The sequence below is a fragment of the Sturnira hondurensis genome, unplaced genomic scaffold (assembly GCF_014824575.4).
Source record: "Sturnira hondurensis isolate 20B ecotype Veracruz unplaced genomic scaffold, ASM1482457v3 Scaffold0022319, whole genome shotgun sequence".
In the NCBI taxonomy this organism is placed as follows: Eukaryota; Metazoa; Chordata; class Mammalia; order Chiroptera; family Phyllostomidae; genus Sturnira; species Sturnira hondurensis.
Genome location: NW_028094950.1, coordinates 1,274 through 26,255, shown reverse-complemented (window position 1 = coordinate 26,255; position 24,982 = coordinate 1,274). Strand labels below are relative to the sequence as shown.

Below are 24,982 nucleotides of genomic sequence, written 5' to 3'. Positions count from 1 at the left end.
TTTCCCCTCATCTAACCCCCTGTTTTACAAATGGAGAAACTGAGACCTGGGCAAGGAAATGCCTGGTCCAAGGTTGCAAAGTAAATTGGTAACAGGACAAGGCACAAAACCATGGACTCCTAAATGATAGGTCTCGCCTATCAAATGCCGGGCTCTGTACTTACTCGTTGGGGTCCTCAGAGGCCTGTGACCAGGGCTGTGGACAGAGGGGCTGAACGAGGAGTATGCACCAGAGCCATCTGAGCAGCTTTTTCAAAATACACATGCCTGGGTCCCGGTCATGTAAATTTAGAAAGAATGCCCTGGGTGATCCTGGTGTGCATTTCTCCATCACCCCAGCCAGAGCAGTTGGTCCAGTTTAGCTCTTCGAATAGCAGGCAGAAGAAAGTTCTGAGTGCTGCTCCCTGCCCGCCCTGGGACCCTTGGAGTGGAAAGAGTGCAGACTTCGGAGACACACAGGCCTCCATCTGAATCACGGTCCCCCAGGGTTAGTGGTAGTGTGGTCTTGGGTGTGTTGCCTGACCCGCTGGACTCTCGGTTTCTTTCCCTGTAGGCTAGGGAGGTTGCTGCAAGGCTGCCTGCAGAGTCAGTGAGACAGAGCTTGGCCTAACACCCTCCCACCTCAACAAATGTAATCCCCTCTTCTTCTCTGGAAGGCCCAGCTGACTAAGGATCAACTCAGGGTGGGTTCTACTTTGCAAATACCACCCTGCCCCTGTATTTTATGTAAGCAAAGGAGATTAAATGGCTGCAGGGCTCAGAACCCCCAGCACCCAAACAGCACACACGTCACAGGTGTTCCTGGCCATGCCGAAGGCTATTCCTTATCTGTCCGAATGCTGACTAAAGGCTCTGGAGTCCTGCTCTGGTCCCCGAGTACCTGGAGTATGTCGGCCCGGTTCAGGGCACTGGCCACCACCTTCAGGAGCACCTCTCCCTCTCCCGGGCTGGGCTTGGCCACTTCCTTCAGGTAGAGGTTTTCTGGCCCTCCTGGCTGGTCAAAGTGAACAGCTAACATGTTTCCTGGGGATGCAGAGCAGAGCAAGGCAGGGGGCTGAGAGTCTTCGAGGAGCGTAGCGCAGAAACCTTAGTTTCTTTAATCTGGCCTCTTATTTTTATTTGTTCCTTTGACTCAAACTAGCTTTACCAGTAGTCTCTTATTTTTATTTGTTCCTTTGACTCAAACTAGCTTTACCAGTAGTCTGGGATCAAGGTTGGGTCTAGCGACTACTGTGACAGAGTTACACTTGGTATCTTGGTATCTTGGCCTCAGCTGTGCTCTAGCTCTGGACCCAGGAGAGGAGAACAGTCCCACAGAACAGGCCTTGCGAAGCTGGATGGGGACAGCCCCATGGCTGACATCAGGACCAGGTGCCATGATTGAGGGCCCCACCCCAGCACCCACCAATCACTTGAGACCAGGACCCAAGCTCCCTCAGTCACCGTGACTAGTGACTTTTCCCTCCCTGGGGTAGATTACACAGGGCAGGGCCCGAGTAGGCTTGGGGTATGGCAACACCAGGGTTACAGACATCTGCATGGAAAACAATACAATAATAATACAGGAATAAACTGTGCTTCACTTGCTCAGAACTGGAACCCTGCTGTTACCGACCCTGTATAATCCCCCTCCCCCCGAAGCCGTTGGAAGGTCAGGTTTGAGCACAAAGTACTCTGATGGGTGCAGGCAAAGGACCCCCGCCAGTCTGGGAACAGGACCACAGTGCCAGCGCCCACGCTGAGGGCCCTGCCTGCCAGCTCCTGCCACCAGCCCCCTTTCCTCAGTTTCCTCAGGGTCTGGCCCCCTTCCTGCCTTCTTCTAAGGCCCTGCCTGATGGAGATGGGCCCCGTGTAGAGGACCCAGATTGGGACAGGGTGAATGAGGCGGGGACGGCCCTACCGGGTGGGTGCTGCGGAGCAGGAGAGCAGGGGCCCAACTCCCCTCCCCGAGTTGGAACCCCCACCCTGCCCGTGTCAACTGGTGTAACCACCGAGGAACCTAATTTTCTTTAATCTGGACTTTTAGTTTCTTTCCTTTGACTCAAACTGGCCTCACCTAGTGCCCTGACTCACCCACCAATCTCTCCCTTGCTGAATCTCAAAGGCCCCAGGACATGAGGTTCTGGACAAGAACCAGTAGTCTTAGGACCAAGGTCCTGCCTGGGTCTGATGACTCCTGAGAGGAAGTTAAACACAGTGTCTTGGCCTCAGTTGTGCTCTAGCTCCGGACCCAGAAAAGCAGAGCAGCCCCAGGGAGCAGCCCTTGCGAAGCTGGACAGAACAAGTCCAGGGCTGAAATCAGTCCCGGATGCAGTGATCCATGACCTACTCGCACCCACCAATCAGCACAGACCAGGACCCGAACTCTACCAGTCACCGTGACTAATGACTTTTCCCTAACAATCCATCCCCTGGAAGCCACGGGGGAGCCAGGTCTTTGAGATGAGCTGCCTGTAACTCCTGGCGTGGCGCCACCTCCTTACTATATCCTTTCATTCTCGGCTGCAAACTCCTGTTGGCGTCTCATGGGGCTGTGATGCGCGCAGGCAAACGACCCCCTTCAGTCCGGAAACAGGAGCAGGGCAGCCAGAGTCCATGCTGCGGGGCTTCCGCCCCAGGGGCCTCATTTTGCCCACCTTTGCAAGGTGTGTCCCGCCCCTCACCTTTTCCTCTGAGGTCCCAGCCGATCCGGCGGACCCTACACAGAAGACACAGATTGGGACAGGGTGAGTGAGGTGGGCACAGCCTTACCGGGTGGGTGCTGTGGACCCGGAAAACACTGAAGAGCAGGGGGCCAATTCCTCTCCCTCCGAGCTGAAATCAGCGCCCCCACTCCAACCGCCCCACCCCCACCCCCGCTGGGCCGGTCGCCAGCGCCTGTGTGAGTTACCCACCTATTGGCTGCTCCAGACGGCGCGGCGTGGCCCTGCGACCCCTGCAGACCCTTGGAGCAGCCCTGCGCAGCCCCGGCAGCGAGCTATCAACCTGTTGTTTGGAAGCGGGGCAGCGCGCCAGGGGTGGGGCAGACCAGGATCAGCCCCCTCCCTCCATTCCGCTTCCTCCCTCCCTCCTTAAAATGCAAAGCTGGTGACAGCAAGAGAGATTTCCTTTTCCTTTGAGCCTCTGGAAACTAGTCTTTCAGTTGGGCAGGAAACATTATTCCCACCTCTTACTGCAAGAAGAGAAATCTCTCTCTCTCTCTCTCTCTCTCTCTCTCTCTCTCTCTCTCTCTCTCTCGGGACCTGGACCTGGACTTGGTCCATTTCCCGGTCAGACCAGGCTCGCAGCCCAGTTATGACGCGGGTGTGGCGTCCTGCCCCTCCTCTGGCCGGGCATCTCGAGCAGGACGGGCAAGCAGGGTGGTGCTCAGAGAAAAGAGAGCAGGAACAAAGAAGAGGAAGGGAAAGGCGGCCCTGGGGTCCTCGTCACTGCTGCTCTTCCTCCTCACTATCCTGGGGACCGGGAGGCGGCCCCTGGAAGGTCCTGCCGGCTGAGAGAATTGGGACTGGTTGAAAGCTGTACCGGTAGACTGCCTATGGGTTTCTCGACCTCGGCATTACTGACACTTTGGACTAATGATGCTTGGTTGTGACAGACCACCCGGTGCACCGCGGGATGTTCAGCAGCATCCCTGGTCTCCATTCACTAGATACTGTACCAAGAGCACCTTCGTCCAGGCGTGACAATATGAAGTGTTTCCAGACATCCCCAGATGTCCCTGGGCAGGGGTCGGGGTGGCTGAGGGGGTGCAAAACTGCCCCCGAGGTAAAGAACCACTGGGCAAGAAGACGACACACGTGTGTGCCTCACACCTTTTGTAGTGCTGTGTAATTTACCACCTCTTGACACGCATTTTCTTATTTGATCATCATAACACTTCGCTAAAAAGGAACTGAGCTACAGACTGACTTCCAGGGGCACATATCTAGTGAGCGCCAGAGCCAGGAATCAAATACACCTCCTGGGGCCCGGTCCAGGGCTCTTTCCACCATAGCGGGCTGCCTTGCATAACACTGTCCGCTATCAACTGCAAAGCTCCTTTTCTCTCTTTACATCCCTCTGCCGGGCACATCTCCAGTCAGGTTACCCAGGTAACTGGGTGTTTTTATAAGGCTCTCTGTTCTACAGGAGGGTCTGTCTGCCATCCTCCCTCCTCCTGCTGTCTAGACCAGAGCCGTCCTCTCAAGGAACGGAACAGAGGGAGCAAGTGTGTTCAGAGAGAAGGTCCACATGAGGCCTGTTTTAGAACCTGTGTGGTGGGTGGTCCTGCTGCTTCTGTGGATAGACTAGTATCTCAGAGGGACCGTGTCCCAGGAAGGACAAAAACCCTCTGCTGCTGGCTCCCTGGTAGTTAAAGACCCAAACTCGGTGTCCTGGCACTAAGGTCACTCTCCCTCCTGTCTAGAGAAACCTACTCGTCCTCAGCACCCTGTTGTGCGTCTCCTCCGAGGGGGCCGGAGGGAGTCTTCTCACTCACTCTCACCCCTCTGGTCTAGGTAAGCTTCTGCAGAACAAAACCAGAGCTTCTGGACAAAGAACAGAGAGCAGCGGATCCCGGGGAAAGCCTGACTTGTGGAGGCGTGCAGGAAGGTCAGTATCTCATGGGAGTGTGTTGGGTTCATAGCTCACGTGAAGCACGGATTGAGCTTAATGGGTGGGCTCAGCCCTCCCTGCTCCTGAAATTGGGCGAGTATGGGGAGTCGAAACAGCAGGGAATCTTCTTGCTACTTATACCCCCCCAGCCACCTCCCCTTTCACCATCTGCAGGCCTGCTGTAGTAATTTAAGGTATTTCAATAATCAGAAGATACCTAATGTGAGCTAGCAGCCTGAGTCCAGATCTGTTAGAATGAATAGAATATATGCCCAGCAAAATGGAGTAACTGTTTAACGTGAAAACCTGAATTAAAAATAAAAAAGGCCCTGGCTGGTGTAGCTCAGTGGATTGAGCGCAGGCCTGCGAACCACACGATCGCGGTTCGATTCCCAGTCAGGGCACATGCCTGGGTTGCAGGCCAGTTCCTAGCAGGGGACTGACTCACCAGAGGCAACCATACATTGATGTTTCTCTCCTCTTCTTCCCTTCCTCTCTAAAGATAAATAAATAAAATCTTTAAAAAAAAATAAATAAAATAAAAAAGCCATTGAGAAGAATCAGGGCTATCACAAAAATACTAGAATTTTAAAAATCCTAATTAAATAATTTAGTAGGTGCATTGAATGAAATGGTCACTGTTGAGACCCGAATTAGTGGCTAAGACTGAGGTCAAGAAATATCTGAGGCAACAGATCAAAAAATTCAAGAGGCGGGAATTCATAAGAGAATAAGAGATTCTTCCAGGAGACCTTGCTATGAGAATAGCAGGAGTTTTAAAAGGAGGAGGAGGGATGGATAGAGAAGACTCAGTAGTTAAACAAATGATAGAATAAAATTTTTCTAAGCTGTATCAGATTCTACAAATTGAAATGGTTTATCGAGTTAAAAGGTGGAACGATGGCGGGGAAGTACATACGTATATTTGGTGAAATTCCTAGTTCTAACGAATTTACAGGTGGAACAATGTGATCTACACAAGGTTAAAAAACTCAAAATGGCATTGTTTCTATCTGCAGTTTCGAAGTTAGAAGAGAGTGGCTAGCATCTAATGCCTAAAAGAGAGGACTGCGACCCATTTATCTTACACCCAGGTAAAGCAGATACATTTCTGCATTGTCGGTGCAAAAACTGTGCCTTCGAGGTTCTGCAGGAATCCTGGGACACGCGCCCAGACAGCCGGCAACACTTGAGGAAAGGTGCTAACCAGATAGCAAATGGCCCAGAACAGAGGCAGATGGAGAGGAAACTGTTGTAGACAACAAATCTTGCAAAATATAGAATTAAAAATGATTGTATTAAATCTGGATGGGTATGAATAGGTAGGAAGTGGGTAATGTTAAGCGCTCAATAAGAACTTTAAAATGTAAGGAATGACTTTGAGGAAAATTCTAAGTAGTAATCAAGCCCTAGATATACTAAACTATCTCTGGAAAATGAGGAGTTGAAAGTGCTTAAGTTCTGACTTTACTGCTGAGTGCCTTGGGGTGGGGGGACAAGCAGGAGAGGAGGGGACACCATCTGACAGGAAATACATCTTATTTGTAGAAATGTATCTGACTTTGAACAAGAGAACTTCCAAATTAGCAAGGGAAAAAATAAAAATTGATTACTTAATAAAACCAACAAAGGAAATAAAAGGGAAAAAGAGGAAACAAAAAAAGTTTATTCATAAAATAAAAGAATAAAATCAAACATATTAGTTATGACAATAAATTTAAACAGATAAATTCCATCAAAACCCAGAGATTGCCAGATGATTTTAAAATGATACTCTATGAAAAAAATACAATTATGAGCCTGAATGCATAGAACAACAAAGCAGCTAAATTAGAAAGTGAATGATAAATATATAAAAATGTAGTCACAATGGAAAACTTCAGTACTTCTCTCCAAGAAAGAATGATAGAATAATTTTTAAAAATAATGAGAATACAGAGGACCCAGTAATGCAACTGATAAACTTGATAGAATAAACTTTGCAAATGGAACATATAATTTTAGGTCCATGGAACATTCACAAGATTAGTCAAGTACTTGTCACCAAAGAAAAACCTTGACAGGTTTTAAAAAGCAAGGATTTTACAGGCCACATTTCCTTAATCACGTGTCAAATAAAGATTCCTTGAGCTCCCCCAAAACTCAGTAGCTCTTTTGAAGAAACACGTTCTGGGATAACCCTTGGATCAAAGTGTATATGCAAAAGGAAAGTAAAAGGTGGGAGAATTACAAACTCTGTAGAAATAAAGGGAGAATAACCTTAAATGTGTTCACTACTCCATCAGAAACCTGAGAAAACGAAGAAACCAGATATTTAAGAAATTAGAAAAGCAACCAAAATAAACGGGTGATCTGGCAGCTGAGTGCAACCACATAAATGACCTGAGGTGAGAGCAAATGATCCCAGAGTCGATTACTGACAGACTGAAACGGTTGCAAATTAAGCGATTGTTGTTTTAAGCCACTAACTGGCAGGGGTGGGTTGTTATGTAGCAACAGGTAAGTGATAGAAAGGCTGCTCTCTGTCCTCTCTCCTGTCCTAAGGCCTCTCTCACCATACCCACCACCCTTTATTATCTGCCCTCTTCTGCACCAGCCCGGATTCCTAGAGGATCCTAGTAATCTGAGTATCCCCTGTGCTTGTAGGTTGAGGTTTGCTGACCAAATGAATGGTCACACATTTAAATGGGATATTGCAGAGTCTGAGCCACTGACAGAGGCCAGGGGGGGAAACACCAACGTTTGAATAAGGGAACACGCATGGGGGAAATGAGGGCAGCGGCACCCTGCTCTCTTCCTCACTCCTTTGTGTAGGCCAGGGAGGCGGCAGAACAGCCTGTTTCACTCTGCCCCTTGGTGGTGACCTGAGAATGATTTGCTTTATGATCCCCAAATGATTCTCAAATCTTAAAAGGGGTGTGCAGGCTGCTGAGAATGGAGTTGGGCCAATGCAGGTGTGGGCCCTGGGAAACGGGTGTTCTCGGGCCAGACCTGCTCAGGGACTAGGCCATTCGCACGGACTAGAATACTTGAACCCTCCCCAGTCTTTTCCTCTTCCTTCCCCCTTCCTTCTTCCCCCCTTCTTCCTTCCTCCTTTACCTTTCATATTCATCTAGTTCATTCACAGATAATAGGTATTTGCATGCCCACTGTGTCACAAGCATTGCACTAGGTGATGGGATAAAGTGCACTAGGTGATGGGATAATGCGGGAGGTAGGGCAGTATAGATAGAGAGGGCACTTTTTAATAAATTTAAGAAAACTTCGTGCAACTCCAAAGTGGAACACAATGAAGGTGAATCCTTACCTTATGTGATGTGCAAAAATTAACTCAAAATGGACCAAACACCTAAGTGTAAGAACTAAAATGATAAAGCTCTTAGAAGAAGAAAAGCTTTATAACATTAAACTTGGCAATGATTTCTTGACTATGACACCAAAAGCACAGGCAACAACAAAAAAAATAGGTCAATTGGATGATATCAAAAATAAAACTGTGCATGAAAGGACAAACTTTGTAAAAAGACAAGCATTAGAATGGGAGAAAATATTTGCAAACAATGTATCTGATAAAGGGTTAATATCCCAACTATATAAAGAACTTCTACAACTCAACAACAAAACCCCAAACCCTCCAATTAAAAAAGGTGCAAAGGTATTTGAACATCAATTAAAAAAGGAATAAAAATTTAATGGAAAGCAGGATGTTCACACTGCAGAACACTTAAAAAAAATCTGCACTTACCCAACAGGTCTTGGTTCTTAAATTACTGAACACATAATCTTTGATTATCAATTCCCTTATAACTTTACATGCAAACACTGGGTGTTCTAAATAAAAACATTTGGAAAAAATGGGCAAAGGACTTGAATAGACATTTTTCTAAAGAAGATACTCAAATGGCCAATAAGCACATGAAAAGATGCTCAACATCACTAATCAGAGAAATGCAAATCAAAACCACAGTGAGATGCCACTTTGTCATATTCATGGGGATGGCAACTATCAAAAATCAGAAAGTAGCAAGTGTTAGCGGAACGCAGAGGAACCGGCATCTCTCCGCACTGCTGGTGGGGATACGCAATGGGCAGTTGCTTTGGAAAACAGTACGGCAGTTCCTCAAAAAAAAACCCCCAAAACAACAAAACTCTATGATCTAGTTAGTCCACTTCTGGGCATATACCCAAAATAGTTAATAGCAGCAACTCAAACAGATATTTGTACACATGTTCATAGCAATCTTACTCACAGTAGCCAAAGGCAGAAACAATCCAAATGTCCATCGACATATGAAGGGGTGACCAAAATGTGTTATATGCACAATGGAATATTATTCAGCCTTAAAAAGAAGGAAAATTTTGACACAAATAGAACATGAATAAACCACGAATACATTCTGATAAGTGAATAACCAGGCACGAAAGGGCAACTATTGTACGATTTCAGTTATGTGCGGTACCTAGAGTAGTCAGACTGGTCGAGGTGGAGAGGGGCAGGCTGCGTGCTGGGGGGAGAAGGGGGAGGGGAGCTGGTGTTTGACGGGGACGGTTTCAGTTTCGCAAGAGGAAAAGACTTCTGGAGATGAATGGCTGGTGGCGTTTGCACAGCAGCGGGAATGTGCTGCAGGCCACTGGCCTGGGTACTTAAAGCGGTTCAGATGGTAAATTGTATATTAGGTATATTTTACAAGGAAGAATATGTAAAAAACATGAAAGTAGAGACAACAGTATAGTTGCCCCCAACAGATACGCCCTGTGAAACTAGCAACGTGCTCACACTCACGCCAGTAACCAACACTTAGAGAAAAAGGTTGCTCAACAGTCCCAATTAGAGAAGATCTCTTGAAACGAGAAAGACTCCTCCGTTAACTCATTCTTCATTTTCAGTATCTTCTGCCTAGTGTTGTTCAACAGTGAAAGTAGGCATAATTTTTCAGGGGGATCTATAGTTCTTTTCCTAAAATAATAAAAGCTGTCTTTCATGGTCTTCTGATGATTTAATTTCCTTTTTTATTCTTCTAAAAGAAACAGAACATGGTTATTATTCATAAGCAGCAAATTATCACCAGGATACCATTCATTCACTCATTTATTTATCCGTAAACACTGGCGAGTGACCACCAGGTCAAGGCCTTGTGCTGGGGAAGGGAGTGGTGAGGATGCCCGATAGTCAGGGCCCAGGCCCTGCCCTCAGAGAGCCCCTTGCCTAGCAGGGGAGGTGGAGATAGAAAACATCAAGTGTGTTCTCAGAGTCTTCCATAATAAAAATTTTTAATAAGTTTTTATTGATTGATTTTAGAGAGAGAAACATTGACTTGTTGTTCCACTTATTTGTGCATTAATCGGTCGATTCTTGTGTATGAGCTGACCCGGGACTGAACCCACAACCTTGGGGTATTGGGAAGTGCACTACCCAACTGAGCTACCTGGCCAGGGCATAACAACATTTTTAATAGTCATAATTGTTTACTTCCCAAATTTTCTATAATTATGTATAATTTTTGATAGATAAAAATATAACTTAAAAAATGTGAAGGAACTAGAAGTCAGGAGACATGTGACTGGCTCCTGAGTAGGTATGAACTTCATCCGTTCCTCAGGAGCATCCAGTCACTGCTGGGAAAGCCCATCCCCCCCTGGGTGGTGGGCCTTAGCGACACCACGTCAGCTGTCTTCTCCTCACTGTGCGTATTCTTCGAAGTCTTTTGTGGCTCTAAGCAAGAATATATAATTTCTAATAAAATTTAAAAGCAGAACCTCATCCTGCAAAATATATCTTCTTTAGAATTGATCCCACTGTTCTGCATGAAACCATTAAATTTTGATTCTTCCAGTAGTTTTGATGTGATATCCTTGAAGTGTGTTCACTTCATGCTTTGTTAGTGATACGGCATTACTGCATGTCCTACCACTCTTCCTAAAGCCTCAGAGGTGCATCACGTTTGTTCCATATATTATTTGGGATGACTTCTCAATGCCGTTTTCAAAAAATGTTATTTATTTATTTTTAGGGAGAGGAGGAGGAGGGAGAAAGGGAAACATTGACTGGCTGCCTGTCACACACACACCCAACCCGGGACCTAGGGGCAACCCAGGCATGTGCCCTGAGGGGGAATCAAACTGGTAACCTTTCCATTTGCAGGATGACGCCCAGTTCACTAAGCTACACCAGTCAGGGCTCTCAGTGCCATTTTTTTGTGATGTGCTTACTCAGTAGGACAATGAGAGTAATAAATGTGAGACCCTAAAAAAGAATATATAGTTTCTGTGAGTACCTAGTTTCTCAATTAAGATTGAGATTCAGCTTTAAGATTCACCTTTAAGATTCAGCTCCCTGGAGCCTTCCCTGATTCTTGGTAGGCAGGGGTCATTCATTTATTTGTTCATCAAACATGTAGGCCCTGGCTGGTGTAGCTCAGTGGATTGAGCGCAGACCTGTGAATCAAAGGATCAAGGTTTGATTCCCAGTCAGGGCACATGCCTGGGTTGCAGGCCAGTTCCCAGCAGGGAACACACGAGAGACAACCATACACTGGTATTTCTCCCCCCCCCCTTCTCTTCCCCTCTAAAGATAAATAAAAAATATATTTAAAAAAAAAACATGTAGGAACTGCCTACTCGAAATTCGACACTGTCTTAGGCACTGGAGAGAGGAGAGTGGTTACAGCACACTTTGTGCCTTCTAGGGCTCCTATCTCAGTGAACAAGGAACTATAATGGCAGTAATAGTGAAGAGCTGCATAAAGTACATAGTGCAGTGGGGAGCTGCTTCAGAGCTGACCTGGGTCTTCAGTGGTTTTTAGGAATTTGCCAACTGTATGTGGAGGGGCAGGAATAAAAAAGGAAGATGTTTCAGGGAGACAGGACAGCAGGTAGAGAGGCATGGAAGGCAGAGAATGTATCCTGACTAGCTGAGATTCCCTAGTTTATCAGGATAGTGCAGCACACACAGTAGGTCCCCGCTGAGTTTTTGACGAAAGAATGAAGGAATTGCTGCTACCTTACCAGCAGAAGTAGAGGCTTCTACTATTTCAAAAGAGTGTTCAAGAAACCTGCCCTGGCTGGTATAGCTCAGTGGATTGAGCCCAGACCTGCGAACCAGAGGATCGAGGTTCGATTCCCAGTCAGGGCACATACCTGGGTTGCAGGCCAGTTCCCACCAGGGGACACGTGAGAGGCAACCATACACTGATATTTCTTTCCCTCTCTCCTTCCCTTCCCCTCTAAAGATAAATAAATAAAATTTTTTTAAAAACCCCAAATTTTTTTTTAGAAATTTCAATTTAGAATAAAAATCTAAACACAAGCACAATTTATATCAGGTATTAAGCTCAGCTCTCCCTGTTCTATATTAGACCTTTATTCAAAAACGTATAGACATGGAAGGAGATTGCAGTGGATGCTAACAAGCTGTCCACCTGGCTGACAATAATTTCTTTTTCTGTAAATGGTCTCTTTATACAGGGTGGCCCTGAGTAGCAACATTTCCTACTTTTTTCTTTTTTCAAAAGAGATTCTATTTATTTATTTATTTGTTTATTTATTTATTTTTAGAGAGTGGGGAAAGGAGGGAGAAAGAGGAGAGAAACATCAATGTGTGAGAGAAACACTGACCAGTTGCCTCTTGCGTGCACCCAACTGGGGATCTGGCCTGCACCCCAGGCACGTGCCCTGACTGAGAATTGAACTGATGGCCCTTCAGTTTGCAGGCTGGCACTCAGTCCACTGAGCTACATCTCTTGCTTTTTTAACTTGTTGCCTCCCTCCTCCTCCCCAACCCAGCCAAATGATACAAGGGTGTGATCCAACACTGGTCAAATCAGCGTCTTAAGAGAAATTAAAAGATAGAATGTGAGTCTTGGCCACAATACCAGCCAGGAAAGGAAGCAGTTCGCAGAGGGACAGAACAAACCCGGCCCTCTTAGAAGGAGAGACCAGAGAAAAGTTCCAGCAGAGTTCCAGTCCCTGCAGTCATTTTCCATGAGGCTCCACCTTGCCGTGGTTCTAAAAGAATGCCCAGTATCCCTGCAATCAGTTCCTACTTTCTGTCCTAGCTGATGTGGTCCCTGTCACTTGCAGTCAGAAGATTCAACCATGATAGAGAACCAAGACAGGCACAGGGAGCCAAGCTTACCCAGTTTCTCTGTGGCTTCCACACAAGCACTGGGATGCATGCCCTCCGTGTAAGCTGCCACCAGGAGATACAGATGGGTCTTCATGACAGCCATGCCAGTGATGTCCTGGGTAAGAATAAAACTGAATGCCTTCCTCTTGGTTCTCATCACAGGACTAGCAGTTATGTTCCAGCTGTATTTTTCACCATTTCCTGATTTCCGTCTTTTCGTACATTTGCTTTTGGACTCTTCACTCTGTTCCACTAAATTAGTTGTCTGTAGTCAGAAATGTTCAGACTGTTGCGATAATAGCATGGGTATTTTGAAGAAGTTCCCCAGTTGACTGTACTATACCCCTATCCCAATGAGAAGGACAATGCACTTTGGAACTGGATGGCTCTGGGGTGGATCCCAGCACGTCCATTTTCTGCTATGTGACTATGGAAGAGTTATTGAACCTCACTTAGCCTCAGTTTCCTCATCTGTAAAATGGGGCTACTTAGTTTATAATGTGGATAAACTGTGCCTAATTCATAATATAGGGCTTCCAGTAAATGTGATTTCATGCCCCTAATTTCATATAGGCAACGGAAGGTCGAGAGAAGTCTGAAGAGGCCTGGGGTGATATCACTTTTTTCTTTTTTTAAAAAATTTTATTGTATTTTTTCCATTACCATCTATCCCACCTACACCCTCTTCCACCTCCACTGTCCTCCCCTGCCCCCCAGCAATCACCACACTGTTGTCCCTGTTCTTTCTTTTTGCTCTATCCCTCATCACCTTTTTTTTTAAGGAGCCTGTAGAATATGAAGGAGGCACTGTAGTGGAGAGAGACAGGCGAGGTGTAGCTGATAGGTTCTGGAGCAAACGTTTCTCAGAACCAGGCTCTCTGTTAGCACTTTCTTTCCCACGTGCTCTCCTGATGGAGCCCGCTGTCTCAAACGTTGCTGTTGCAGTAAAGGGCTTAGTCTGCTTCGCAGGTGGGATCGGAAGAGACGCAGAAAATTGAAGCCAGATTCTTTTCTTAGGGTCTTTACCCAGCTGTCTTCAAATCCTCAGTACTCACATTCTTAGCATTAAGAATTGTCTGCGGGGACACATTGTAGTCCTTTTCCTTGAAATACAGTCCTCCTGTCCGGCCTTGCGAAACCTTGGCGGGTCCATTCACAAGTGTTGGGGCATCACCGGCCGTCTCCCGCCGGGGTCAGCGAACTGTGGCAGGCTGGCCAGATTGACCCACCACCAGTTTTTGTGTGCCTACAGCTAAGAATGGTTTTTACACTTTTAAGTAGTGGAGTGGGGGGGATCAAAAGAATAATATGGTGTGATGTGTAAAATTTGCATAGGATTAAAATTTCAGTGTCCATAAATAAAGTTTTATTGGAATATAGTCACACCCAGTCTTTCACTGTGTTTCCATGGCTGCTTTCCTGTGGCCTGGAAACCTAAAATGCTTACTATGGCTCATTACACGCAAAAAAGTTTGTTTAAAGCTCTTACGCCCAGGCTTGTTTTGGAAATTTTAGAACTCTATGCCCCGCTTTTCCTACAATGAACCCTGGTGACGACACACAGCTGCGCCCCGGCGTTCGGTGAGGGCTGCTCAGTCCCCCGCTTGGAGCCCGCGGGCAAGTGGACGCCGAGCTCTGCCTGGGCTCGGAGCAAGGCTGCGGCGCGGGCGGTCCGCTCTGGCGAGCTTTCTAAAGGGCCGCGGGCACAGATCTGCCCAGGAGACGCTGCACAGGTTTAGGGTGAGCATGTGTTCCCTGAAAAGGCGGACAGTGGAGGTGCCAGTCCGTCGCCCGGAGTCCACCAAAACTCAAAGGCGAGAGTAAAATCTCGGGCACCCCGGCTCGCACAGGGCCGGCCCAGCAGGGAGTGTGGACGGGCGCACCGCGTAATCTTCTAGCTGCGTCGGCGGGTCGCTTCGGAATCGTCTGGATTCAGAAAGACCAAGCAGCAGCTCTGTCGGGGACGGAGAACCGGCGGACTCTGTGAACACGGCCCACCCGGGCGGTGCGGCCGTGAGTCCTGCCGGCCCCTTCCCGCAGGCAGCGCCCCGGAGACGCCGCACACCTTTGGAAGCTGCCTGCAGAGACCCTCTCCGCCCAAGTCCGCAGGTCTTCCCGGGCCTCAGCGGGCGACCTCCGCAAACACTGCCCCTTTCCCGCCACTCACGTCGCCGCGTCCGGCTCACGGGTGGGCTGGGCGGTGGGGCTCCCCGGAGCGAGGCGGGGACCACGCGGGGGGCTCACAGCAGAGCTGCGGCCGCGGGGGGGGGGGCGCGAGGCACTTGGGGAAGCGCGGCGGGGCCGCCGGGAGGGTCGGCGGACGGGCGCCCAGCGCCGGGCTCGGGTGTGCGGGACTTGGGGAAGGCGACGTGCCAGCGATTGGCTGCGACAGCTGCTGGTCACCGAGAAGCCCTCCACCTCGGTCCGCGAGCTGGGGCCTGCCCACCCGAGGCAGCACTACCAGGGGGTCCTTCGACCGCTTCCGTGCCGCGCGGACTCGTCGTTGCCCGGGCGCCCGGGAGACGCGGGACGCGAAACGTCCTCACCTTCGGAGGCCGTTGCCTGGGGGGCTGGGTCGTGGGGTCGGCCCCGCGCAGCGGGGCGCGGGAAGCCCTGCCAGACTCCGGAAGGGGCTGCGGGCCCGGAGCGGCCGTCGCCTCCCCGCGCGGCTCACGGGGGGCGCGCACCTGGCCGGTCCACCGGCTGAGGGTCAGAAGCTGCTCCGCGTCCACCCGTGGTCACGAGGATGGTTTGCTGACCAACGCGCAGAACCCGGGGGTGAAGCCGCACTACTAAACGCGCCGCATTTTCAGTCTTCCCAGGGGCTCGTTACTGCGATCCGCAATGGAAAACTTGAACGGTGACGATTGTGCAACAGACAAGCTTCCCAAGATCAAGAGCTCGAAGGAGTGGCTGGAACCCCAGCCCCTCGCGCTCATGCAGGTGCGTGCGGTGCGGGGCTGAGGTACGCGCTTGGTGACCCGGGCACTTCTTTTAAAGTTTTGTTTCATTCTCTCGTTATTATACCTTTCTTTGTATTAACTTTGGGTTTGCTCCTCCTCTTCTAGCTTCTTAAGGCAGAATGAGCTGCATCACCCAGATTTATATGTGTTGTGTTTTTTTAAAGATTGTAATTTGTCTTTTTCTTCACGTTGTTTCCTAATGTTAGGAAATTAATTGTTACACACGCAATAAACTGCATGCACTTAGAGTGCACAGTTTGGTGAGTCGCGCCACGTATTCACACGTGAAACCGTCACCACAATCAAGACAGTGAACGGAGTCCCTTCTCCCCACGTGTCCATCTTGAACCCTGGAAATCCCTCCCCACTCTGTGGGTTTACAGTTCCTAACAAATCCGGAAAACATTTCAACCATTATTTTTTCAAATGTTTTTTCTATTCCCTCCCCTTTTTTCATAAATACAATTACATGTATCACAGCCTGCTTGAAATCCTCCCATCACCCACGGACACTGTCAATCTTTTGCAGACTTCTCCGCTTGGACAGCTTCCGTTGCTGCAGTTTTAAGTTTGCTACCTTCTGCAACATTGAATCTGCTGATGAGCCTGTCTGGTGAATTTTTCATCTGAGACATTGTAATTTTCTTCAGGACAAATTCTATTTGGGTCTTTTCTTCTATCTTCCCTGTCTCAAAATGTCTGCTGTTCCCTCTAGTTTCCTGAATTTATGACTGACAGGTATAAGAATTATTTTAATGTCCTGGTCTAATACATGTATCACCTGTGTTATTTCTGGGACAGGTTTGATTGATTTTCCTCTTTATTATTCGCCAAATTTTTCTGTGTCTTTGTATGCCTGGTGATCTTTTTTATTGGATGCCAGGCATTGTGAATTTTACCTTGTTGAGTGCTGGATATCTCTGATTTCCCGTAAATGTTCCTGAGCTTGGTCTGGGCTGTGGCTCAGTGGGTCGGACACACCCCGATTCTTTCAGGCCTTGCCTCCACGCCTTGTAGGCAGGACCACAGTGGCATCTAGTGAGTGGCCAGTTTTGCACCACCGCTTACACAAAACCCCTCCAAGTACTCAACTCCATGCTCTGACCACAGGACTTTCCACTCTGGCTGACGTGGAAGAAATAACCCCTGGGGCTGTGTGACCTCTAGGGGTTGTTTCCCCTCCTCCTTCCAGGGGCTTCTTGGTGGAGCGTTTCATTGGCTAGTTTCTCCACATGCATATGGCGTCCAGCATCAGCTGAAGAATCAAGGGGGACCCTCTCCAGATCCCCAAAGCTCTTTCTCAGTGTAACTCTCCTCCCTCTGGCACTCAGCCCTACAAACTATCTGCCTTGGCCTCCCCCAGACTCCTAGCTTTCCTCCCACTTCAGGGAGATGGCTGGGTTTCACCTGATACCCATCTCTCCGTGCCAGTCAGGAAATTCTTTCTAGGTACAAAACCGAGCAATTACAGGGCTCACTTTGTTTTCTGTTTCTCAGGGGACACTGTCCTTCATTGCCTGATGTCCAACGTTTCAGGTTTTTTTTTTTTGAGATAAAGTTCTTTGGGACTTCCGCCAAGATGGAGGCATAGGTGGAAACACTATGCCTTCTCCCACAACCAAGTTTGAACAAAGATGTAGCCAAAGAACAGAAAATTGAATTATACGGAAGTCAGACAACAACCAACCGTTCAACCAGGACCAGTAAGAGGGGCGGAGCCAGCAGCGGGGCAGGATCGGGCAGGACACATCCCCCGACCTAGGCTCGCAGGCAGCCTGGACCCAGTTAGGGTGTGGGGCAGACTGACCGCAGTCGCACATTCGTGCACAGTGAGACGGACCATGCAGGCCCCAGGGGGCGAACCCAGTGGTGGAGGGCTGACAGCGGTGGCACACTCGCATGCAGTGGAATGAAACACGTGGGCCTGGTGTCGGTAGCGGCTGCCGGTGGGGGCCTTGCGGCAGGTGGCAGAGGGGACACAATTGTTCCTCTTTGACCCCGCCCCCACATACAACGTCACAACCCAGCGATTGAGTTGCCCTGCTCTAGTGAACACTTTAGGGCTCCAATCCTGCTACTTAACAGGCACGAACAGCCCAAAAGATGGCGCAAAAAGAACTCAAAGTCCCAGAGCCAATAACTCTAAGCGACCAACAGATTGCCAGCCTCTCAGAAGCCCAATTTAAGACACTATTTATCAGGATGCTCACAGAACTGGTTGATTATAGTCAAAAATTAGAGGAACATATGAAGGCTAAACTAATTGAAATGAAGGGAGATGCACAGGGAACCAATAGCAATGGAAAGGAAACTGGGACTCAAATCAATGGAATGGACCAGAAGGAAGAACAAAACATCCCACCAGAAAGGAATGAAGAAATGAGAATTCAAAAAAAATGAGGAGAGGCTTAGGAACCTCCAGGACATCTTTAAACGTTCCAACATCCGAATTATAGGGGTACCAGAAGGGGGAAAGAAACAGCCACAAGTGGAAAACTTATTTGAACGAATAATAAAGGAGAACTTCCCCAGTCTGGCAAAGGAAATGGACTTCCGGGAAATCCAGGAAGCTCAGAGAGTCCCAAACAAGTCGGACCCGAGAAGGAACACACCAAGGCACATCATAATTACATTAGCCGAGACTAAAATGAAGGAGAGAATCCTAGAAGCAGCAAGAGATAAGGGGACAGTCACCTACAAAGGAGTACCCATCAGACTGTCAGTGGATTTCTCAAAAGAGACCTTACAGGCAAGAAGGGGCTGGAAAGAAGTATTCCAAGTCATGAAATCCAAAGACCTACAGCCAAGATTGCTTTATCCAGCAAAACTCATTTAGAATGGAAGGACAGATAAAGTGCTTCTCAGATAAGGGCAAGTTCAAGGAGTTCATCATCACCAAGCCCTTATGATATGAAATGCTAAAGGGACTTATCTAAGAAAAAAGATAAAAAATATGAACAGTGAAAGGACAGCAAACTCACAGTTATCAACAACCACACCTAAAAGAAAAGCAAACTAAGAGGACAGCTAGATCAGGAGTGGAACCATAGAAATGAAGATCACATGGAGGGTTAGCAACAGGGGAGTGGGAGGAGGAGAAGGGGGGAGAAGGTACAGAAAATAAGTAGCATAGACGGTAGGTAAAAAATAGATAGGGGGGAGGGCAAGAATAGTATGGGAAATACAGAATCTAAAGAACCTGAGACACGTCGTCATAAACTAAAGGGGGGGAAGGGTGGGGGAGGGGTGTGCAGGGTGGAGGGGAATGAAGAGGGGAGAATAGAACAACTGTAATGGTATAATCAATAAATATGTATTTTTAAAAAGATAAAGTTCTTTGTTACCCTATCTTGTCTAAAAGTGGAAGTTCTCATCCCAGCCATTTCTTTGGTGTTTCTGCTCCATCCTTTTACTGGTCACTTCGAGGATCCAGTTTCCCACTTGTTGAACCTTTGGCCATTGTCTCAAAAGTTGTTGCTGCCGCTACATTCATTATTTTCCAGTCCTTTCTCTCTGTTTTTCAGATTGGGTAATTTCTGGTGATCTATGTTAAAGTTCACAGACCCTTCTTATGTTAGTTCCAATCTGCTATTAAGCCCGTTGAACTTTGTTAAATTTAAGAATGTATTTTCCACTTGTTTTTTTTTTATAGTCTATATTTCTTTGCTCAGATTTTCCATCCATTCGTTACGAGGACATTTTCTTTAACTTCTCAAGCACAGCTGTAATCGTTGACCGGAAGTCCTTGTCTGTTAATTTCAACACATGGGCCATCTTGGAGTTGGTCTCCATTGGTCACCTCTTCTAAAGTATGGGCCACATTTTTCTGGTGTGTGTGTGGCACTTCTAGATTATTTTTTTTTATTATTATTTTTATTTACTTTTAGAGAGGGGAAGGGAGGGAGAAAGAGAAGGAGAGAAACATCAATGTGTGGTTGCCTCTCATGCTCCCCCTACTGGGGGCCTGGCCCACAACCTAGGCCTGTGCCCTGACTGGGAATTGAATCAGCAGCCCTTTGGTTCACAGGTGGATGTTCAATCTACTGAGCCACAGCAGCCAGGGCTAGACTGTATTTTATTTTATTTATTTATTTTAAGATTTTATTTATTTATCTTTACAGGGGAAGGGAAGGAGAGAGGGAGAGAAACATCAATGTATGGTTGCTTCTCATGTATCCCCACCGGGAACTGGCCTGCAACCCAGGCATGTGCCCTGACTGGGAATTGAACCGCGATCCCTTGGTTCGCAGGCCTGCGCTCAATCCACTGAGCTACACCAGCCGGGGCTCGGGGCTAGACTGTATTTGAGACCTCCTACAGGATGCATTGTAAAGAGTCTGGCTTCTGTTAGATTTCTCTGGAGAATACTCAGCTTCTGTTTGAGCAGCAGTTAGCTTGGCTGGCCTCCGCCCAACACTTTGCCTTTCCTGCAGTTGACAGCAGATGAAAATCACTGTTCACTCCTTGTTAGCTGTAGATGGGCTGTGTGGAGTCTGCCTGCCTGCTACATACGTAGTTCAGGGATCTAACCGAGGTTTGCTCAGATTTTATCCCCACAATTCGTGGCATCCCCGCCATGGCTTTCTTCCGTCAGGCATCTCTCCTCTCCCTTTCCAGCTGCTGTGCTTGCCCTGGACTGTCTTCTAGTTCTTGAGCCTGTGAAACGGAGTGTGTCTCTGAGTTGGAGCCAACCCCTGTGGCCCTGACTGCAGCCGGCTCTTGGACGGCAGTCCACACCCAACTGAGAACTTGCTGTTCTCTTTCTCTGCAGTGCTGACCACCCCTCCCGTTTCTCCTTGCCTTTGGTCAGTCTCCAGTGTCTCCAGGTTGTTGGTTTTTATATTTTTGTGCAGGTCATTAATTCAGTAGCCATCTTGGTTTTGAGAAGAACATGTTTGCCAGGAATAGCGACTCTGCGAGGCAGAAAGAGCAAAGAAAATGAATATAGAGTTTGATACATTCGAGTTTAAATTCTGGCCTCATGCAGGATTTCCTAGGCTTCTGGTTGTTGCTTAACTCCCAGGAGCCTGAATTCTCTTCAGCGCTAATGGGGAAGGTTTCAGTCTTGGGTTCTGAGGTTACGCTCATCTGTTCTGGAAACAGGGTAGTGGGATTGAGGCTGTGAATTCAAGGACAGTGAATTCAAGAATATTTTATTTTTGTGTAATTGTGAGAGCATTTCAAAGTCCCATCCCAAATGTCTCCCACTTTGAAAATGTTTTTAAAAAATCATTTTTCTATTGTGGTAAAAAATATATTATATACATTTTTTATATTATGTATACATGTGTATATATTACGTATTATACATTACATATAATGTACACACATATCACCTCATAACATTTGCTATTTTTGACCATTTAAAAATTGTTTTCTAGATTTTATTTCATTTTTAGAGAGAGGGGAAGGGAAGGAGAAAGAGAGGGAGAGAAGCATCAATGTGTGATTGCCTCTCACACGCCCCCAACTGGGGACCTCACTGGAAACTCAGGCATGTGCCCTGACTGGGAATTGAACCGGTGACCCTTTGCTTCACAGGCCCGTGCTCAATCCACTGAGCTACACCAACCAGGGCTATTTTTAACCATTTTTAAGTGTACAATTTAATGATATTCATTGCACTCATATACGTCCTAGAAATCAACCTCTTATAGTTTGTTAGATATTTAATTGTGGAAAATTTGTTATGAAAATGCAAAAATAATATGATGAATTATATCCTGAAGATTATATTGCTTTAAAATCTGAAAATGTGACTTCCATATGAAAATATTTATTATTAATATTTGATAGCTATAATGACAATGAGTTTAAACAGAATTTACCAATGACTAACTGAATTCAAACACAGAGGCCTGATTGTATTCCAACTCATAAAAGTAAAAGCATTTTGTAGGATGTGAAAAAAGATGGGGTATGCCTACTGTGGGACTCCGGGAAAGTCGTTTGGCCTTGTAAGGACTTGTAGTGTCTACTGTGAATTATTTTTTGTCCTAGAATGAGCTTAATTCAAAGCGGAAAGATTCAGATGCTCTTTCAATAGGTGTAAAAACTGGATTTACATAGAATTTCCCAGAGACATGGCTGTCACATAAAATCTAAGTCCAGATAGTGTTAATAGTGTGATTTTTCAGAGTTGACTTGCTCAAAATTTCATTCTGTCATTTTAGGCATTGGCTAAAGAAGATAATAGCGCAGCTGTTCAATTAATATTGTATAGAGAAAATTATATAATTAAGGTAAGAATTGACTCCACAATGTGTTTTTAAAAAATATTTATTTATTTATTTTTAGAGGGGAAGGGAAGGAGAGAGGAAGAGAAACATCAATGTATGGTTGCTTCTTGTGCATCCCCTGCTGGGAACTGGCCCCTGCCAGGAGCTGGCCTGCAACCCAGGCGTGTGCCCTGACTGGGAATTGAACCACGGTTCGCAGGCCCACACTCAATCCACTGAGCTACACCAGCCAGGGCAGACTCCACAATGTGTTTCAATTAATTTTTTTTAATGTTACACATAGTTCATCATTATAACAATTTTGGAAAATATAGAAAGTAGAATTTAAACCCCCCCATTCACCTGTAGGATTAAGCTAAAGAGGCCTCTGAGGTTGTTTTAGTGGCTTCCTCTTCTCCTGTTCTTGGTGGGGACCCTTTCCCAGACGCCTCAGCAGTGTTTTCCTTCTCACTCATCCCTTCATCTTAGTGGGGCTTTGACGTATTTGCTCAGTAGTGTTAAGAGCTTTAGGACCTCTTCTTGGAACATAGGGACCAGTCACTCCTCAGGTGCACCCAGGAAAGAACAAGGCGTTAACTACGGCAGGACGGGTTCAAGGCAGGACGGGTTCAATCGTAAGACCAGGGAGGTGCATTTCCCTGTGACGTGCACTGAACGCTGGAGTAGGTAACCTGTTCGTTTGGTTTTTTAAAATTCTCATCTGAAGAGTAATGATTTTAGGGAGAGAGGAAGAGGGAGAGAAATATCAATTGGTTGCCTTCCTGTATGTGCCCCGACTGGGGATCGAACCCACAATCTTTTGGTGTATGGGACGATGCTCCAACCAATGGAGCTATCTGGCCAGGTCTTAACCTTCTTTTGTTTTTAAGACTTTGCCATTGTTAAAAAAAGGAAAGGAACTGTGCATAAAGAAAGGTTGAAATGTGCTAAGATCTGAAGTTATGGAGGTATAACCCCCACAAAGTAGGGAGTTTTAGGGTCTTTTTTTTCATTTTGAATTTTATGTCATTGATCCTAATAGTTGCATGATTTCATTTGCTGGGTGGTGGTTGCTAAGAAGTTTTGGTGAGAATGGTTTGGCCTAACCCAGGCGTTTTCTTTGCACGCCCTTTGGACTAGGTCCGGGGGCACTTCTGTCCCTTTGCTTTTGTCTCCTTTTCCCCATAGAATGTTCTTCTTCCGCATCATCTGTCATCTATCCTCTCCTAGATAACGCTTCATTTTTTAAGGCCTATCTCAAATGTCCCCCACTTTGGGATTAGTTTTGTAAAAATGTAATCATCTTTTCCATTGACGTAAAATACATAGAGCATAAAATTTGCTATTTTTTTACCATTTTAATTGTACAATTCAGTGACATTAATTACATTTGCATGCTGTACAATCATCACCGCTATTTCCCCAACTTTTTCATCTCCCTAACTGAGAGATGAAACTTTGTACTCGACAAGCAATAACTCCCCTTTCTTCCCTCCCCAAGTCTCTGGTAACCTCTAATTCACTTTCTATCTCTACCATATAAGTGGAATCCTACGATACTGGCCCTTTTCTCGCTCACTTCACGTAGCATATTGCTCTCAAGGTTCATCCATGTGGCAGCACGTGTCAGAATCCCATTCCTTTTTCAAGGCTGTGTATTATTCCCTGCATGTATGGGCCACATTCTGTGTATGCGTTCCTCTGTTGGTGGGTGGCTTCCATTCCACCTTGTGGCTGTTGTGAATTCGCTGCAGCGAATGTCGGTGCCCCAGTACCTGTGTCTGAGTCGCTGGTTTTAATTACATGTACTTGTTGTGTGGTCTGTCTCCCCAGGGAGGGCAGGCATTTGTCCGGCTGACCCACGTGTCCCTTTTCCCCAGTGCAGTGTATGTCCCACAGTGGAAGCCCAGTAAATGGTGGCACTAAGGAACGACTCTGTGGGTTGTTCTTAGGAATGTACATGAAGTTGACATTTTAGAGCAAGAAAGATTTCAGATAATGTGTGCCTTTTCTGTCACTGTTTACTAGGAGCTGGATAAGTGTTTGCACCAACATGACTTCTTGAATGAGAGAAGAAAAGAGCTGTTACATAAAAGATGGGTTGACCACGTGGCAGATCCTCTCCAGAAGAAAATCATAGAAAAAGTTTGTTCCCATAAGAAGATTAAAAAAAGGAGACAAGAGGAATCAGATAGTTTTTTAAAATATGTAAATCGAAAGGTACCTGTTTCAGCCAGTTTGAAACTCTGGTTCTGTCTCTTTAGAATCACCCAGGCAGCCGGCCCCTCCCCGCTCCATACGTGGGCGGCCTCTCCTCTGCGGCAGCACACACCACTCTTAAATCCAGGGCGAGTGGGATCAGGATGAGTGGGATCAGGGCGAGTGGGACGGGCAGAGGGAAGAGGGCTGGTTCTGGATGTAAATGTGTACATCAGAATCAGTTTTCTTTGTTGTTCCCACATAATTATGACTTTTATACACCAATTTTAAATGCTGGACTCTAGGATCAGGAGATATCTGTGTGTGTGTGTGTGTGTGTGTGTGTGTGTAAGTTTTATGCTCAAATTTTTATTGAAACCTTGCAATTTTTATTTATTTATTTCTTTTTAGAGAGAGTGGGAGGGAGAAAGAGAGGGAGAGAAACATCAGTGTGTGTTTGCTTTTCATACACCCACAACTGGGAACCTGGTGGGCAACCCAGGCATGTGCCGTGCCCTGACTGGGAATTGAACCAGCAACCCTTTGGTTTGCAGGCCAGCACTTAATCCATTGAGCCATACCAGCCAGGGTGAAATCTTGCAAGTTTTAAGTAGACCTTTTCTTCACTCCAACATTTAGTGATACATGGAACTTAATTTCAGACGTGGTCTGCCTGCCCTCCTCATGTGTTCCTGATGCCACGGAGCAGCGTGGGGACGGGCTGTGTGTGTGACTCTGAAGTCCTGCCACGCACTGCACTGACAGAGCCTGTGGCGCTTACATGTGGCCTGTTTCCCTCAACAGGGCAACGTGTTTTTACAGCATTATGATCTGAAAGAGTACGACCCTTTCTACATGAGCAAAGAGGACCCAAATTTCCTGAA

General features: G+C 46.8%; 2 protein-coding genes across 5 annotated transcripts in view; one reads left to right on the top strand and one right to left on the bottom strand.

The window, feature by feature from the left end:
• TP53I3 (tumor protein p53 inducible protein 3) overlaps nucleotides 1-12,810 on the bottom strand; it is a 16,812-nt gene extending 4,002 nt beyond the window's left edge. The window contains exons 1-3 of one of the 4 annotated variants that reach the window (XM_037035458.1): nucleotides 2,895-3,183; nucleotides 2,664-2,698; nucleotides 881-1,023 (exon numbers count right to left, since the gene is read on the bottom strand). In XM_037035458.1, the coding sequence (XP_036891353.1) occupies nucleotides 881-1,018 (138 nt within the window). In that variant the 5' untranslated portion in view covers nucleotides 1,019-1,023; nucleotides 2,664-2,698; nucleotides 2,895-3,183. Of the gene's footprint in view, nucleotides 1-880; nucleotides 1,024-2,663; nucleotides 2,699-2,894; nucleotides 3,184-12,727 lie in introns of those variants that run through there. The other 3 variants (XM_037035456.1, XM_037035457.1, XM_037035459.1) reach the window with 3 other exon arrangements.
• On the top strand, nucleotides 1,022-24,982 carry LOC118979417 (uncharacterized). Its single transcript, XM_037035460.1, has 6 exons — nucleotides 1,022-2,726; nucleotides 4,497-4,590; nucleotides 15,532-15,661; nucleotides 21,855-21,923; nucleotides 23,928-24,119; nucleotides 24,761-24,982. The coding sequence occupies exons 1-6, from the start codon at nucleotides 2,537-2,539 to the stop codon at nucleotides 24,926-24,928; spliced, it is 843 nt and encodes a 280-aa protein (XP_036891355.1). The 5' UTR covers nucleotides 1,022-2,536; the 3' UTR covers nucleotides 24,929-24,982.

What these genes read in the sequence shown, in the direction of transcription:
- LOC118979417 (XM_037035460.1), top strand. Translation starts at nt 2,537, where the DNA reads ATGCGCGCAGGCAAACGACCCCCTTCAGTCCGGAAACAGGAGCAGGGC. An exon ending in TTGTGGAGGCGTGCAGGAAG is followed by an intron (nt 4,591 to 15,531) that starts GTCAGTATCTCA and finishes CCGCATTTTCAG; the next exon opens with TCTTCCCAGGGGCTCGTTAC. An exon ending in TAAAATATGTAAATCGAAAG is followed by an intron (nt 24,120 to 24,760) that starts GTACCTGTTTCA and finishes ACTTAATTTCAG; the next exon opens with ACGTGGTCTGCCTGCCCTCC.